The sequence below is a fragment of the Piliocolobus tephrosceles genome, chromosome 6 (genome assembly GCF_002776525.5).
Source record: "Piliocolobus tephrosceles isolate RC106 chromosome 6, ASM277652v3, whole genome shotgun sequence".
Classification (NCBI taxonomy): domain Eukaryota; kingdom Metazoa; phylum Chordata; class Mammalia; order Primates; family Cercopithecidae; genus Piliocolobus; species Piliocolobus tephrosceles.
Genome location: NC_045439.1, coordinates 76,405,751 through 76,424,542, shown reverse-complemented (window position 1 = coordinate 76,424,542; position 18,792 = coordinate 76,405,751). Strand labels below are relative to the sequence as shown.

Sequence of the window (18,792 nt, the reverse complement as noted above, 5' to 3'; positions counted from 1 at the left end):
CAATCATAATAGACTTATTAGCATTTGCCAGTTTGGCCAAAATGTAGGCAATTTTATGGCCATCATGCAGTCTGCCTTGCACACTGTGTGTTTATAGAAAATGACTATTTATAAAATCCACTCCTTATTTTTTAATGCAGTGACAAATCTGAAATGAACTGAAATTGTGTGAAGCTAGAAATGTTCCTGATGGTCAGGTAATGGCCAAATGGAATCTGATAATTTCTTATTGAGGCAGCTGTTGGAATACACTCATTAATACTACTACGACTTCATACTAACTAAACTTTTACTTTCCCCGATCTCTTTTGAGAAGGTACCTCGAAACACATTTGGGAAGTAGGGAAGGCAAGTAAAATCATCCATATTTCATAGATGAAGAAACTGAGATATTCCTTGCTTCATATTCCTTGGGCAATGAGATGGGGGAATGAGCAGCCCTTAAAAGGGGTTTACCCAGCATCACATGGTGAGAGAGCTGGGGAAGTGGAATGAGGCTCCCCAGCCTCTCAGCAGGTTAGTCCTGCTGCAAAAAGATGGCACGAGAGAGGGGACAAGGGCTTTGGAATGAGAGGTAGACTCGAATCTTGCTTGCTCCTTTACTAGCTGAGTGCTTGGGTGCAAGTCCCCAAACTCCCTGGGACTCTGTCTTATCAATAGGCTGCAGGGATTACTGAGGCATTCATACTGATGGAAAGGTTGTCATGAAGCCTAATGTGAGATAATAGAAGCATCTGGCACATCATCTCCTGCCGCCCTCTAATGCACAAGAAGAGGTTTGAGGAGATCATGATTCAGCCTAATTACTGAGCTCATCATTATCATGCCCTATGCTCAGTGAGAGGCTGCTATGTACCAGCACTGTGCTAAAGGGCTTCACAGAAATTATTTCTTGCAATCCTCACAGCAATGCTTATGAGATAATTATTATCCCCATTGGATTGATGAGAAAACTGTGATATGGAGAAATGAAACAGTTTGTCCAAAGCATATTCTTACAAAAAGCCTGAGCCCAGATTCAGGGCTCCACTGCCTCCCTATTCATGAAGTGGCAGTGCTGAAAGGAACTTTAAAAATTACCTGGACCACAGGCACTCAGCTGCCTTACCTTCTAATTAAGACCTTCTTTGCAAGAAATGTTTTGCTAACAAATTAAAATACTGAGGTTTGTGAAACATTTGCTTTTTGTCATAAACCACAGTGGATTCGAGGTTATTCTTATAATTATCGTTGTTTTCTTATGACTCTTATTTGTTTTGCACTTTGAAATGTTTTCTTGATGGGAGAGAGAGGGGTAGAGTATACTTAATGGGTTGGACTTGATGAATGGGGATTGCCCTGTCTAAATACATTCCATTGTCTTGTTGACCTGGTAGAAACAGGGTTATGGTCATTGACTTCCTAGAATAGGGCAATACCTGCTAAAAGCTGCAGAAAGGAAATGAAGAATTTGAAACAGGTAAGCCCTGACAGAATTGAACCCTGAAGGGTTAAGCCCTTGACTTTGTTCTTTGAGCTAAGAGCAACTGAAAGCATCCTATGCTCCATTTGACTTACTACTTTGACAAGGTTTAATTAGTATGTCCTTCTGCAAGAATAGGTGAGAGATTCAGTCCCAGAGCCCAGCTGATACAGATTGAAAAGGGTCCCTCCATCCTTCAGTGGGCCAATGGCACATGCTTTTGTGGAATATTAGCACGATGAGCAGTGAAATGTGCTGCTTAGGAATAAAAGGTGGCAATTTCCAAGTGTTATTTCTCAATAATGAGAGAACTTGCTGGATGTGATTATTTTCCACTTGAGAGAGGGAAAATGGGATCTCAAAGAAGGCATGGGGGTGTCTAGTATGTCCAAAGATATAGAAGGGGACAATTGTCCTTACAATTTGATAATGATAGAGCCCTTATATGCATGCATTTCACTGATAATTTACACATTCCAGTTCTTTGAGAACTGATGAAAATGGAATCCACAGCACATTGCACATTCAAGAGTGACAGTTCAGCACTTAACAATGAGGCAAAATTCTGAGGAGATAATAGAATTTTCAAATACATGTTCATCTGCCTATGAAAAGCCAATGGTATTCCAAAATTCCTAGGCCAAGCCTCTACAAAGGTATGGGGTTTGTCTATACAGGCTAAGAAGAATGAAAAGTTGAACAACTACCCAGGTATTTGATTCTGGGAGAGTTTGCTTGGATCATTCAAACCAACACTTCCCCTCTTCCTGTCCCTCCCCCATATCCCTCATTCCCACCCCCCACCCCTCCACTCCCAGTTTTCCCCCAGGATATTTTTGTATCTGCAAAATAGTTATCTATATACAACTATATCAAACTTTCATTTCACTTTGACTGTGTAGACACGGACCTTGGCTTCATATATACAGATAAAATATACATAAATGTCCCAAGTATATTGGATAGGTGAAGTATATGGATCCAAAGTTGGGCTTCCTCCACCATGCAGCTCCAGCCAGAGGCAATGTAAACAGAGTGTTACTAATTTTCAAGTGAATTAATTTGGACACATTAAATCGCAAATCCTGGCCTTGCTTTCAGAGGTCTAAATTATTTGGATGATTGTCTCGAGCTGACTATAGACATATTCAGGTACACAGGCATAGTCCATATATTTTTAGGCCATATAGATGATCCAAATAATTCCAAGCTCAACTAAATGTTTTACTTTTTACTAATATCCATTCTTGAATTCTTGGAATACCTACCTCTTTATTTGGTTTCTGCATCAGTTGGGAGTATCTCTGAGCAGGAGTGCCTATTCAGAACTGAGCTTGGGAGAGAATACAGGGAGACAGGACAGGGAGATGGGGATGTGGATGGATTACAAAAGAAAGAAAGTAGCTCCTGCTTTCAGGGAGATTACAGTCTCATCTTATACTCAGCTGTTGCCTTATTACTACACAGTAGGATGAAAAGAATAGTCAAATGGGATGGCAATGGATTCAATGACAAATATTTACCTATTTGTAAATAAGTTTAATTTTTCAGTTTTTCAATGACATTCAGTAGAGATAGTTATATTGGCTATATAACACAAGTAAAGTGGTGTTTGAAAAGTTCCTCCATTCATTTGATTTCCTTTAGAAAGCGAATTCCAAGGTATGCATTTTATCTAGGACCACATACAATGATTCAATGAACTAGATAACGTTAAATCTCTCAGGTAACTGTTAAATTTTGAGGTAGGATTAAAAAATACTTCAGGGGTTCTACTCTGACTACGTTCTTTTCTGATCTGTTGCCCTTGGCTTTTGGGGTCATGGGAAGAAAGAGAGGGAGAAAATGTCGAGGGAGAAGGATAAGGGGATGAGAGGAGCACCCCTTAGAAGTTTGAGCCCATTGGGTTGGGACTTTTCCTCCCCCAGTCACTGAAGCTGTAGTAAAAGCAAATCAATGTCACATTTACAGTTATCTCTTGGTTAGCCACACTAATTGAGCTAAGCAAAAATGGAAACATGCCAAAAGGATTTTTATTTGAATTTGAAGTGCAGTATGCGAATTTTCTTTTCTACAGCAGACACAGGGTCCTAATAATACTTAACCCAGGCTATTACTAAATTAGTTTGTATTACTTGAATCTACAGGTAATACAACAAATTGTAGTATAGGCAAGTGGCTGAGGCATAAATTGACAGACTGGGAAACAATTTCCTCTGATTTAACTTTTGCCACAGACAGATCATATGTGGACAAACAGGAATTAATTGGGCTTAATTCACAGGAAGGGTCAAATGCTGAATTTCTAAGCATTTCTCCAAAGACTATGAATGTTGCTGTTCCACCTCCACAGAAAACAAAATTAAAGTATTTTAATTCACACTAGCAGTTGTGTTTGGCCCCAGGTACCCTGACATTGGGCTGGTCTTTCTAATCAACTTGAGTGTTTCTGCCCCAGACATAAAAATCCCCTTGGGTTGAGGCAGTAGAGCTCTAGTGGGGAACCAGACATACATTTTGTTAATGAAGGCCTATCCTTCTCAAAGCACATTTGGTGGAATCGGGCCTTTACGGATAGTTTCTTCACTGACTATTTCTCCCTCAAACTCTTGGCCTTTGCTTTTTCTCTTGTAGTCTGGTTCTCTGGTGTGAACAGGAGCAGATGACCAATAGCACTCAGCTTGGTGACAACCCATACGAAGTATGCCTATAAAATGCAGTGGGCCACTGAGTGTTCACTGTGAGGATGACAGTATTGGCAAGGATGGATGATTTGTATGTGAACTACTGATGAGAAATGCTCCAGAGTGGGTACTGACCAGCCTTCTCTAGTGTTCCAGACACCTGTCTGAGTTTCTGGGGGTAAAGATCATTTCCAGCATGTTTTTAGTCTCATCTGGGTGCGAGGACAAGTCGTGTATCTTCTGCATGCTCTCAACACACTGTCCTCGCAATGTCTTCACATGGAATCGTCTCAGAAGTGTAACGAGGATGGCTTTCATCATCACCATGGCGATGTACTTTCCTGCACAGCCACGGGGCCCAAAGCCAAATGGTTGAAAGTACCTATAAGGAACCTGTGAAAATGATCAGACAGCCAGAATATTAAAGGCTAGAGCCACTCAGTCTCTGTTTGATTCATTCTGAAAACATGGGTCGGTCAGAACACTGTGTTGCGGTTATCAGCCACAATGCCCTCCAGCCCCTCAGATGAACAACTGGAACTCAAGCCTTTTCTCTGTCCTGTTTGATTCACCCCTTGTGATCCGACCCAACCTCAGAGAGTCCCCAGTTTTGCCTTTCATGTGCTGGGGTAAAGTAATGCAAACCATCTTATTACAGCAAGTGTTAGTATAATCAGGTAGCTCTGTGGAATAGCCACAGATTTACTACTGTTTTATAAGTCACTAAGGCAAAGATTATTTTTTGTGATACCATATAAGAGACAAAGGCAAGCAAAGATGTAGATTCCTGGCCTATTCAGTGCCAAGCATCTAACTAATTTTAGTTATGCAGAAAATTAATGAGGACCACATCTGTCTTGTCCACATCTGGACTTAGTGCCTGGCATATAGTAGATGTTCAACAAATTTTTGTTGATCAGTTTACTGATTTACATGGCATTATCTGGATTGCCCATGTAGAAACAAGATGAATTGGAGTACTTAATTAATTTTAGCATCATGTTGCTACACCATATGCAAATTGAAAAAAGGGCACTTAGGGAACTGCTTATGTAATTCAGATTGAAAAACATATTGCCTAAAATTTGACCTAATGAAGGTGGAATCTCTAGTATACATCAATTATATAAAAAAAGAAAAACTGTCTCTCTTCTAATTAGTAAGTCCTATTTAGAATGGGACCTACTGCTCATGGGGCCATTTGATGAGCCAAAGGCACTTTGCAAAAATTAAATCTTCTGGTCTCATTTGATTTTCATCTGAAGCAATAGTGGACTTTCCTTTGCTCAGATGGTGCTATAGCTGAATCTGATGACATGATGACAAAGTTTAAATGGAAAATTAGGTTGGTTGGGTTAAACAAAAATCACCTCATTTTAGCCAAATTAAGGGCCCAGCTTTTTCACATTTTGACCTATTTTGTGGCCAACATGTAGATACTTCTTAGAGCTGGAGACCCAGTATCCTTGAAGGATTGAGGATGAATATAGGAGCCCTGCTCCAAGCTAGGGGACATGTGTGCTCCTGGTGAGGTGGCAGAGGGAATGAGTAAGAAAAATGAAACGTTTAAATTGCAAACACAAAGAACCAGAGAGGATTTAACAGTTGACATTTTCAAGAATGGCACGCTCAACTTTAAGGGCTCTTACATTCTTTGCAAAATTTTCAAGAGTAAATTCATTGGGTTTGGGGAAAAACTCGAGTCTGTGCATCCTTCCAATATTCAGGATAATGTTCGTCCCCTTTTTCACTGGGTAGCCATCAATTACATCATCTTCTAAGGCTTTGCGCATGACCAAGTCCACAACAGGCTGGTACCGCATGCTCTCATAAATGAAGTTTTCCATCACTTTTAATTTTTGCATATCATCAATCTTTACGTCTCTCTCACCTGTGGAAACAGATAAAAGGGAAAAATAAGGTAATAGTAGTTTCCATCTGTGATTGACATCAAAGTTCCTGTTTTTTCCACAGAACAGTTTGCTCTTGGTTGAAAAAAACTGTGGCTCTAATTCTAATGCACACCAGCAACCAGGGCCAAATATGTTACTCTCAGTCCACAAAGTGTTTTATAAAAATTCAGATATAAAGCCAATTACCTTAAAAACTGGAGGATTTTATAGAAAAGCCTGAATATCCAGAAAACTTGGTGACGCTGAACTTACATTCCCACATAGCAATAATGGGCTGACGCTGAGTGGCCAATTACCCGTTTAGAGGAGGCATACGTCATACAGTTCCATCTAGACCATGCCCAATCTGCTTCAAGCATTCATCTTATCTGCCTGCTTTCTGAAATCTTTGAGTTTTTGTTCCCTGCTCTAAATTGTAGGGAACATTCATTTCCTCTCTTCACTTGTGAGCAAACTGGCACTACAACCATCCCAGAGATGATGCACAGGCTGCTGCAGAGTCAAAGTGAGGTGGCAGATTTGATCCATTTCAACGAAATTTTCTCCTTTGGTTACCTGTGCAGTCATCTGCCCTTACATGTCACTGATAGTCCCTCGGCATCTCAAGAAAGACCTGCAGTAGAGTGACAAGGACGTTCTCCCCACCACGACAAAATAGGTGCTTCAGATCAGCCCCGGGTGAGCTGGGGATTGATGGACACCCTAACTGTCTCAGATTGGCCTGACACTGGTCAAAGAGGCTCAGATTATTCCCAGACATGGTAAAGCTTCAGAGATGCCACTTTTGCAGAATAAAAAATAGTCCAGGGTCCTGAGGCAGCCCTGTCTCATATACAACCAAGCTACTGAGGAAAGGTCTAGTTTGGTCAGAGTCCTTTCATGGCCCTTCCCCTTACATACTGCCCTGGCACACTCAAAGGTCTAATGGGGCCTGTATAGCTGGGGTTGGGAAGTAGAAGGAAGATGATGGAGACGGTGACCAAAGGTGCTCACTAGGAAGTAGTTACCCAGTCTGTGTGTGGCACACAGGAGGGAGCATGGACACTTGCAAATGGCTCTGCTGCTTTTCCATCTTTGCAGAGGCCTTTTGAAGTGTCAGGGAACATCAACATGTACACACACATTTCACCTCTCAAATAAATTGTATTCAATATGTATTAAAGGCTTATTGTTTCCTTGAATGCCCTCCTTCGGTCTCTCTTTACTGTATTGAGCTTGTTTTCTTTTTCCCGCCAGACCGTGAGCCCCCCCGAGCGCAGGGATGGTGCTGGCTTGTTCAAGGCTATAGCCCTGCACCTGGCACAGAACCTGAGAACCTGAGAGGAGGCAGTCAAGAAAATATTCTGGAATTTGGAGTCTAGATGTTATTCTGGCTCCTTGCTATCTACCTTGCCAGGAAACTTCCCACCTGTGTGAGGCAGCTGCAGATCCCTTCTTTCCCATATTTAACCCTTCAGTGAAATTTCTCCTTATATTTAACTATTTCAAGCAGCACTCCAATGGTTTGGAAAAGGATGATGCCTTTCTACAACCAAATAACTTGTTTTGCAGGGTCTGTGTAAAGTCAAGAGAGGGAAGTCTACATTCTGTGATATCTCTTCACATTTGTAAGAAATGTGTTCCTAGAAGATTACTCATGTGAAGGAAGTGTCAAATGAGGAATTATGCTTTCTCCCAGAAAGCAAGTTTGATTTCTTTCAAAGTTGGCATGGTTGTTGCTGTAGAAGAGTGGAGCAGGATGAAACTGAAGCGGAGACAGAGCAGTGAAGCAGTAGAGCTGGGGAAGACCTGAGTGTGGACCTGGAAGCTCCGCTGCAGAGGAGCAGAGGGCAGGGAAGAGGAAGGGGCTGGCATCACTGGACTGGAGTGGAGAGGGATATATATCACTCCCCTGTCTTTGCTGTCATCCTCTCCTCTTCCTTCTGCCACAAACTGGAAGTTCATTTGTGAACGGGTCGCTTGAAGCCCAGAAACACTGCTATAAATGAGAGACGATCATTTCCCTGGGAGATTCCATAAAAGTATTTTGTAACTGACAAGGGAGGCAGAACACTGTATGTGATCCCATATTTTTGTAAAATGGACAAATCCAACCATAAATATGTGTTTGTGGGCAAATAGAAAAAGATTTCTGCAAATACACAGCAAACTATTCACAATGGTTGCCACTGGAGAGTGGGGATGAGGCTGGAGAGAAGAGTGGAAAAGATTGGGGGGTGTCACTTACTGCTTTACACATCACTGTGATTTAAATTCCTCCCAATGAGCATGTATTACTTTTATGATTAAGAACACAGAAAGAACCATCTTTTCAGTCTATCTGGTTAATCAAATGTGACAGAATGTCTTGCTTTATTGTTTGGAGTGAATTATAAAAAATTTTGTGTTTGATATCAGATTTTTAGCACATAAGAAATGGACATTCAGAAGAAATTGTTTTTAAGCTGTGTTATTTATTTGATAAATTCTTACCAACAACAGTCTGGATTTCCTTCATTATTGCCTCTTCAACATTAGGGTGCTTTGCAATGAGAAATAACATGAAGAACAAAGAGACAGACATGGTGTCAGGAGCTGCGATCAGCATTTCCAATATGCACTGGTTCACGTTCTCTCTCGTCAGGTCACCTCGTTTCTGAACAATTGGAAGATGGGAAAAATTTGGAAAGTGAATCAAAGTTTCAAAAAATGACGGGAGGTGATACTCAAGGATCAACAACTTCAACAAAATGAAATAATAGAAACCACATGTCTCTGTGATTGACTGTGGACATTTTACATGACAATCTTTAGCTGAAAGATGAACAATTAGGCCAGTTGTCTATGCATGTAGTGTCTTTAGCCTCCCCCAACTTGTTTTCATATTTTATATTGTTACACAGAAGAGTCACAATCTTAGCAGTCAGTCTTACTAGAATGTTCCAATCTTAAAGGCCTTACTGAAATACCTAATATACTGGCTATTTGGATTGGGATTATAGAACTGCTAGAAAAAGTATTTAAAAGCAGAAATACACAACAGTTACAAAAAGGGGATCTTTACACACCTCTACACAGTCATAACATATGCGGCATGGGAGTTACGGTTAGTTCAGGTCAGTACCTCAGCTAAAATCAACTCAGTGGCAAAGTCCATGCATTCTTCCAGTTTCTCTTCCGTGGAAATCCTGCGTCTTTTTTCTGCTATCAGAACTTCTATGGCATCTTTCAAATCCTTGCTGGAAAAAAAGTCAAAATATAGTCTATTTGTACTCAGTTTAGACATCTAGTGAAACAGATTTATTTGCCATGTATTTAGGTAAAATGATCTGCTTTAATTGAAACCCTTGGTGCTTATGAGTCAGTGAATTACTGTTTTATTTCTTCATAAATACTCTTCAATTACATAGACCTTATACTTCATGGTTAAGGTGCCAGAGTTAGCTAAGGTTTCTGGATTCTGGTGGCAAAATCAAGGCTGTGACTTCTAGTTAAGGGTTAACAATTGATAGCAAAAGGCTAAATCTAGCAATGTTTTCCAATTTCTGATTTGGCAGGCACAATGTTTAAATTAAAACGAAAACAAAAAAACCTGTGAGTGCTGTCAGGTGCTCTTCAGTTTGCCACAGGCACCTTCATTTCCTTGTCATATGTTTCCACAGCCTGCTTTTTTTTTTTTTTTTTTTTCTTTTTCTTTTAATTGAGACAAAGTCTCAGTCTGTCGCCCAGGCTGGAGTGCAGTGGCATGATCTCAGCTCACTGCAGCCTCCACCTCCTGGGTTCAAGCCATTCTCCTGCCTCAGCCTCCTGAGTAGTTGGGATTACAGGTACTCGCCACCATGCCCAGTTAATTTTTTGTATTTTTAGTAAAGACAGGGTTTCACCACGTTGGTCAGGTTGGTCTCAAACTCCTGACCTCAGGAGTTTGATCTGCCTGCCCCGGCCTCCCAAAATGCTGGGATCACAGGCATGAGCCACTGCACCCGGCCCCCATAGCCTGCTTGTCTTTGCTTAGTCCTGAAGACTGTTGAGTTTGAGATTCCTGTTATAAATAGTAAACTCCAGTGACTAGGTATCATTCTTGATGTTTATTCTCATGCCTTGTTAGTTTCTGCCACATTGTAAACACTAATATGTGTTGAATGAATAAACAGTTGCGTAAATATGTGTAGGTATTTTGGCAGTGTGGTTGAAAGAACACTTGGACGGGGTGGGGTCAGGTCCTAGTTCAGGTTGATTCTCTTTCTATGTAAGATACTTTGAGTCTCTGGGACCTACATCCTTTTAAAGTGAAGGGATCACACTAGATGAAAAATAAAGTCAACTTGAATCTAAATTCAATTTTTCCTATCTCTGTCCTTAAGTGTATGTGTTCTTTGTAAGTGTATTGTTCCCTTATCCCAGGGAACAATGTTCTGTATTACGTTAAATGTACAATAAATCCATCTTTCAAATTCTAATTGACATGTTCACTGATACACTTAAATACCCTACTGATCCATGCATTCATCAAATGTTTACTGAGCAACTCCTACATACAAATAACAGATATTCACTCAGTTGGGCTATGGTGCCCTCTTCCTAGTAGGCTGAGAATGCTCATAGCATTCCCATCTGAGCACTAGCCCCTAATGGTCTGGGAAGTGTTGGAGTGCCCCTAGCATGTAAATTCATAGAGAGTTCCTTGATGGAACTGCAGAAACCTAAGAGAAACCTTTACACAGACTTGTACAATAAATTTCTATAGGTCCAATGGCCAAGACCAAGGCTAAACTAATGACTAAGAACTATGTAATGAACTCTTCAGACCACTACCACTGCCACCAACTCTGATCACAGGGAAGAGAGGAATCTTTTATCTATTTGTTTTCAAGTCACAATAAGCTCTGGTGGAAATGAAATGTATAAAAAACCAAGTGTCTAAAACATTCACCTAGTACTCATCAACCATGAGAGACTAAACAAAACAACATCAAGTTGGCTTCTTCTCTAGAAACTAATACTATTGAATTTCAAAATCCACAAGTAGAATAAAATCAGGTCTTCAGACAAGCTTGGGGACGTTTAGAGATGGAGAACTTGAGATGGTTAGGAACATCTGAGGAAGACATGAACACAGGAAAGGGAGAAACTAACATATTTAGTACCCTCTATGTGCCATGCTCTATGCTAATTGCCTTACTTATATGATGTCATTAACCTATGCCCCTACTCTAGAAGATAGATTATATCTTACTTTAAATAACTTCCCAAGGCCATTAGAAACAGGACACAAAGCAGGACTTTCTGCTTCTAGATTCCATAGGCTTTCCACTGGTGGTCAGAGGTAGCAGTGTTTAGTGACTGGCTACTTATACTCTACAAACACATTGATTAGCCTGTAGGCCACTGGGCATTTGCCCAATTTTCTGATGGACAATTCTAAGACAAAAACAAAGCCATTTAATGACAATTTCAAGACTCCCAAAGCATAAGATGCATAATTTTAAAAACCCACACACATTTTATTGAAGTTAGTTATACTCATTAAGAAAAAATTGTATCGAGACTAATGTCAGTTCTTACAAGTTAAATTATGTTAAATTCATTCAAAAACAACACAACTATAAATTGATTCTATGGTTCCAGATTTTCAGTTGTGCAAAGATAATTTTGACAGATATTAATGACAGGATCAGTCAACCCTTCTCTTCAACTCAAAACACACTAGTGTCCTAGTTCCTGAGTTGAAGCTCCTAGACCACACACTCAGATCCCTTGCCGAGAAGCCGCCCAGCCAAAGGCTTCATTTACTCTCTGGTCTGGCCAAATGCAGCCAGATTGCTGTAAAAAGTGTTTCATCAGCAACTTAATCAACAGCTCCCTGTGGGCTCTAGAGAGCAGAAAAGTTACCGGAGAGGCCAACAAAAACAGCAAAGACACAAGGGAAAAAAACCAATCCAATTGTACTCATAAATCTTCCAAAGTTGTATTACTTACACAGACTTCTCATACTTTTTGTATAGCCAAGAAATCTTAAAGAAGATGTCTGGTTTGATGAGGAGAGCTTGCCATGCATCAAAATAACCTTGGATTTTAACCACGATAGCACTTTCTGTAGGAAAAAAAAAAAAAAACGCACAAGGAAGAGCAGTTGAGCAAAATGTGAGCCTAAGAAGGGTGCTCTGGGCAGAAAACATTCCCTGTAGATTCTCCTAACAGTCCGGGGTTCTAAGCTAAGTGAGGTTCCATCTTCAGTAAGAGTCTTAGCCATGTGAATGAATACCAGTAGAGAAATCAAGCACTGATTCGTTCTCCTTGCCATCCAAATTGAACTGGTTAACCAATTAGTTGCTAGTTTTCAAGTTTTCAACCTGGAATTTCACATATTCTCCTCGGGCTGAGCTTCCAACTTGCTCCTGTTTCTCTGGACAAATGAAACTAGTAATTATGGCTGTTATGGCCTTCACTCTGGTACCTGGGAGTGCAAAAAGCAGAGCCTGTTAGGTGGCTAACAAGCACATTTTAACTTCATTTGGTGTTGGGTAAGCAGAGCCATGAAGTGGACAGTTTATATGGATTATACACTTAATAGCTTCTAATCATGCTCTCATGGTGCTTTGTTCATTTTTCCCCCATAGCACTCATCACGTAGCTTTCATAGTTATTTATATTCAGTCCAGAGTGTAGAATTCATCTTGTGTTCTTCAATGCCTTGTCCTAAGCCTCACACACAATCAGCTCTTAATAAATGTTCTTTAATTAAATTGAATACTAGAGGAAATAAAACCCTTTTTCAAATTATACCAGATAATACACAAAAGGGAAGAGAACAGACATTTATTTCCAACTGCTAAATACCAGTCACCATGCTAGGCGCTTTGTGAAAGAGATTTTTAATTTCATCTTCATATTCTTGCCATGGGCTTTGTGATGTCATCCTTTTGCAGTTGAAGAAATTGCAATTCATAGAAATTCGGAAGCTTGCCCAAAACCATACAGCCAGTGTGGCAATAGAGAGTGCCCACACCCACTGTTGCCCTCCTTCACTTCCTGTCCTCTTGCCCTCCTTCATTTTTCCTTCAAGGCACTTACTATTGCCTAATATTTTATTAGATATTTCTTTCTTTTCCTGTCCATATCACCCACTGGAATATAAGTCCCTTGAAGGCAAGAACTTTATCTGTCTGGGTCACTGTTATGTCCCCAGAACTAAAACAGTGCCTGGCATAAAATAGGCAATCAATAAATGTTTGATGAATGAATGTATGAATCAATGAACACTGGTGTTAAGTTAATTCAGGAAAATTCACATTGAGTTGTACATACTTAATGCCAACAGCAGAATGGAATTAATCCAAATGATTAATTTTCTATTGATACATAATAGATATACATATTTAGGGGTACATGTAATATTTTGATAGATTTGTATAATGTGTAATAACCAAATCAGGGTAATGAGGATATTTATCACCTTAAACATTTATCTTTTCTTTATGCTGAGAACATTCAAATTATTCTCTACTAGCTACTTGGTTGTACATAGATTATTATTTATTTTCTTCACTACACTGATTTATCGAACACTAGGTCTTGTTTCTTCTATCTACCTGTATTTTTGTACCCATTAATCAACATCTCTTCATCTCTTCTCTCCCCACTAGCCCACTACCCTTCCCTTCCTCTGGTAACCACCAAACTACTCAAATGATTTACGCTTTTTGGTGTGGTGGTAGAGTTGCATGTACATTTTTTTTTTTTTTTTTTAATCAGTAGAGTGATTTGGGAGATCTACAGGTTTTTAGGGTATATTCACTACTAGGGTTACAAAATGTATGAAGTCACGATATGAATAATGGATTTAAGAATCTTGTTTAATAATAAATTCTGTTCCTCTTGAGATAATATAAGGCCAATGCTTATGGATAAGAAGTAATAAAAAAACAAATTCTATTATTCAAGGGCATAATAAGCATTATGTTAACTGTATAAATATTTAGTGGCAAGTAATGTTCTAAAAGACATCTGAATGGGCTTGTGAATTTTTTTTGTGTACATGTACTAGTACCTTATACACAGACTACTAAAATGGAGACTAAAACATTAAGAGTAATATATAATTTAAATGACTTTAAGAAGAAAATGAAAAAGGTATATCAGAAAGAATGCCAATTTTTTAATTCCTATACTTTCCAGGTTGGTGTGTGGATAAAGGTCCCAATGGCAATAAAAAATGTAACCCATAGAAAAAAGTGTAAAACAATTAGGTACAAGTCCAGTGAATTCCATTCCTGTCAGGTGTTTGATCATTAGGTTAAAAAGTTATCAAAAATTCAAGGACTTTTGCACAATGGCACAACTTTTCAAGAACTAGCCAAAATATTGGCAGTTGTACTCAAGTTGCAAATTGGTTTAATCCTGCCAAAATAAAACCAAGTTCTATGAGTTTGACGTGAGCATGCACGTTTTAATATTCATTTCTGTATCATAGTGAGGAAACTAGTCTTTTGAGTGAGACATCTTGTTAAGACTATAAATAATAAATGGCAAACATGTATATATAGCAATTTTAAATACTGTTTGGCACACATTAGATACTACATTAATGGCAGCTAATATCGTCATTTCCATCAGCATCAGTATCACCAGCAATATTGACATTTTTATCATATAGGCACGATATTTTCATGTTTAGTAGCTTTGAGGGAGGAGTGTGTGTATATACATGTGTGTATATATGTATGTATATATCATGCCCAAAAGAACAATTGGAAATGATTAAATATATAAAGTTGATTGGTGGTAGGATATGTTAACAACCAAATGAACTAATCACATTTGTTAAGTTTCAATTGTGGGTAGAATTCTATTTCCTAGAGTAATGAGGAAAGATACAAAAGAAATAGATGCTGGCCCCTACTTTATGGAAATTTATATTTTATAAGTGAACAAAGCAGAAACACTAGGGAAAAAAACGAGGATTACTTAGAAATGTTTGAACAAGAGCAATGTAGAAAACGGCATGTGATTCCTTTGGTCTGCTATCCCTCCTAGCTCCTTGTTCAATAAAGGACAGATGGTCAAGATGCGAGAGTGAAAATGTCAGTACCGTCCAAAGGGATCCTCAAGAAGAGCATGTTAGAGGTGTCCAGCATGACACGCCGCAGGAGGGTCAACACGTCCACGTAGCCTGATTCATTGGTCACTTCCTCCAACCTGTCCAGATGTGTTTTGAGGGATTCAGCACAGACTGTGACCATGCGAACAAGGCCGGGGCCTGACAGAGCTGCAGGGTACACATCAGAGAATCAGCCATCATGAATTCCAGGGCACACACAAAATCAGGCCATTCTGGCTTTTTATGTTGGAGCTTAATTGTCCACAATTTTTTATTTAATAATTGGGTGGAAGTTTTCATCATCTTTTCTTATGCTTTTCTGTGATTTTCCATAAGCATGTACTATCCTATAGTTAAGAACGAATGAATGGAAGGAAGATAGGGACAAATATTATTTTAAACAGACTGTTAAAAATTAAACTTTTTTATGCTCTAGCCAGCCATTTATGAGATTGCAAAGGAAACATTTAGTACTTGTGGTCATAACTCACAAATCAGTGATTTTTTCATATTTATTGTATACATTTCCCTCCAAAGCTGATTTGGATTTGCCTAGGATCATATTTATTTTGTGTTTCAACAGTTGGCAGGATATTACTGGAAAATTGGTTAAATTGGATCCCATTTGATCTAAGGTGCTTCCTGTTAAAGTGTAACAAAAAGGTTAGTTATAAAAATCCCCCAAAGTGCCCTTCTCTTAATTTTGATTTCTCTTCAAACTACTTCCAGGTTTATTTTACTCAACCAACGGCATGACAGATAAGCAATTCCTTGCTTGCTTACCAGTCTTCCCTCACTGAACTGAGAGCTCTTTAAGGACAGTGACAGTCGTTCATTAGCATTGCACTTCAAGCTGATGGTCCATGGGGGCCTTCATACATATTTTTTCAATAGAGGAAAGAATGAATGAATGAAAACAGAGTAAACTGGCTCTGATCTCACTCTTGCCCTGTTCCTGACTATCTGAGCAGTCCTGATGGTGGGTGGCCTACACAGGAGGGTTTAACCCTTAAAGTGCCCTTTTCTCTCTCTGTGTTAAGTTTCTTTAAGCTTCTTTTAGGAGTAATCTTTCTTTTTAAGTCTATTCATGTTTGTTGTTAACATCAGAGTCTTTGAAATGAGACAAAAAATAGTGGGAAACTTTGTAGATGTAACTCCAGAAGAAGACTATCCTCTCTCTCTCTCTCTTAAACACACACACACACACACACACACACACACACTGGGTTAAGCTGCAGAACCCCCATGCCTAAAGGTATACTTTGCAAACAAGAAAGGAGGCCTGAGCACTGGTCCTAGACTTTTGAGATTTCCATACATCTTGGAAGGAAGGTTGAGGTAGAAGCAGGCTTTCTGACCATAGGAAGGACTTGGCAGATGTGAAAGACCAGGATGTTGTTCTCTGGGTGACTGCCACTTCAGCAAGCAGGACAAATGACTCAATCCTTTGTGTGGAAGGGTTGGCTTAGAATGTCACTGGTGGTTTTCTCCCAGGCTGATGCATGATTTGCCTCTGTGTTTAAAGAGCTTGAAGCCACATGCCAAACTTATGGGCAAAAATGTAATAACATTGTTTATAGGCAGTGGTATGATGTAGATATGATTTAATTTTTAAAATGTGCCAAAACGTATTGAATCTATCCAGTCAAAAGAAATTTGGGCAAGCAATCAGTAAATACCTTCAATATGGACACATTTCTTGGCAGTTTTTGGAAACATATGCTATTTCTTCACCCCTCACTCCCACCCTTCCCCACCTCCCAAGATGGGCCATTGCCTAAGTTGCACTTAACTATTTCTCTACAGACTCACCCAGTAAGTCAATACTTTCATTAACGTTACTGAAACTTGTGCCAAACTTTCTACTATATCAGGAAAACCAATAGGGAGTCAAACTCTAAAAGGAAATTCGTTGAAAAATGCTTAGGACTCTCATTGATTATAGAAATGTCAGATACCACAGTGAACTTTCCAATAAGCAATTAGCCTCCTATTTCTTGGGATTATGAATTTGGGTCCAGTTGTGTAGCACTTTTTTGTAGAAACCCTGATCTTCCCTATAGAAGGCTATCTAAAAAAAGTCACAAAGATGTTTTGCTTAATTTCCAAGTACTATAGGGGCTACTACTGTAGGGTCTATCCTTTTGACTATCTTGAACCCACAGCCTCCCCTCCACCCTTCCTGCATCACTGCAGTAGCTCCTAAATGTTCTCACTGCTCACGGTCCTGCTTCCTTCCAGTTAGTCATTCTCTCTGCTACCAGAGGGATTTTTATAAAATACAAATATGTTCATGTCATTCTGCTTAAAATCTTTAGTGATTCTCCATAGTTTTTGAGATAAGCTCAATTCCTTGCCTTAACCGAGAGATTTTTGGTGATATGGCCCTGCCCTCCCCTTGGCCACACAGAATGTATCTGCACCAGGCACAAGGACTTACTGACAGGGCCCTGGATGCCTCATGTCTAACTACTCATCTGTGCCTTTGGCTATCCTGTTCTTTACTCCTAGAATGTTTGTCTTTTGTTTTCTTAATTAGCTTCTACCTTACGCATTATAAGCATCCAGTCCTCTGAAAAGTCTCCCCTGCCCCTCAGTGTGCTTTAGATGGCCTGTTCATCTGTACTTGGCATCACTCTGTGCAACCGCCAGCATTACTATCACCTAGGGTAGTATTTGGTGATGTGCTGGGCTGCCCCTTCCTAATTCAAACCCCCCTCACCCATTATAAGTTCCTCAAGGGCAGGAACCACATCTGGTTTGTCATTGTATCTTGGTACCTAGTTCAGTGATGACAACGGTGGTTTGTTAAACAAATGGATGAACTTAGAGATTCTTTTAATTAGCTCTTGCATGTCAGGGTAGAGAATATTGGTATGTGAAAGTTAACTACTCCTAAATACTAGTTCACATATTCCTAATATGCCTGAGCCAAATGAAAAAGTCAAACGTACATTTCTATGGGATCTTATAGCATTATTTCATTTGCTCTTCACAACAGCCCTAGAGTGCAAGTTTTATAACATTTATCACCTTTTGTCAATAGGGAAACTGAAGCTCAGAAAGGCGAAGCGACTTGCCTAAGGTCAGATAGGTAGCAAGTGGCAGTGCTGGGACTCAAACTCACAACCTGTAATACTAAGTCCTATACTTTTTCCATTAATTCGTTCCATAGTTTTATAAGGTATAAGGAGATTTATCTCCCCCAACATGAGTGATAGGCAGAATAATAGCACCCTAAATTTGTCTGGGTCATAATCCCCAGAACCTACTAATACGTTACTTTACAGGAAAAGTAGCAGATATAACTAAGGTTAAGGACTTTGAAATGGGGTGGGACAAACTTCATCATGAGTTCTTAAAAGCAAAGATTACAGGCTCATGCCTGTAATCCCAACACTTCGGGAGGCCGAGGCGGGCGGATTATAAGGTCAGGAAATCGAGACCATCCTGGCTAAGACGGAGAAACCCCATCTCTACTAAAAATACAAAAAATTAGCCAGGCGCGGTGGCTTATGCCTGTAATCCCAACACTTTGGGAGGCTGAGGCGGGTGGATCACAAGGTCAGGAGATTGAGACCATCCTGGCTAACATGGTGAAACCCCATCTCTACTAAAAATACAAAAAATTAGCCGGGCGTGGTGGCGGGCGCC

General features: G+C 39.7%; 1 protein-coding gene across 1 annotated transcript in view; it reads right to left on the bottom strand.

Moving 5' to 3' along the window:
- Positions 1-3,665: 3,665 nt before the first annotated feature.
- LOC111552757 (aromatase) overlaps positions 3,666-18,792 on the bottom strand; it is a 132,302-nt gene continuing 117,175 nt past the window's right edge. The window contains exons 6-11 of the mRNA XM_023227169.2: positions 15,130-15,306; positions 12,018-12,132; positions 9,163-9,277; positions 8,532-8,694; positions 5,796-6,037; positions 3,666-4,539 (exon numbers count right to left, since the gene is read on the bottom strand). Of these exons, the coding sequence (XP_023082937.1) occupies positions 4,291-4,539; positions 5,796-6,037; positions 8,532-8,694; positions 9,163-9,277; positions 12,018-12,132; positions 15,130-15,306 (1,061 nt within the window). The 3' untranslated portion in view covers positions 3,666-4,290. The remainder of the gene's footprint in view (positions 4,540-5,795; positions 6,038-8,531; positions 8,695-9,162; positions 9,278-12,017; positions 12,133-15,129; positions 15,307-18,792) is intronic.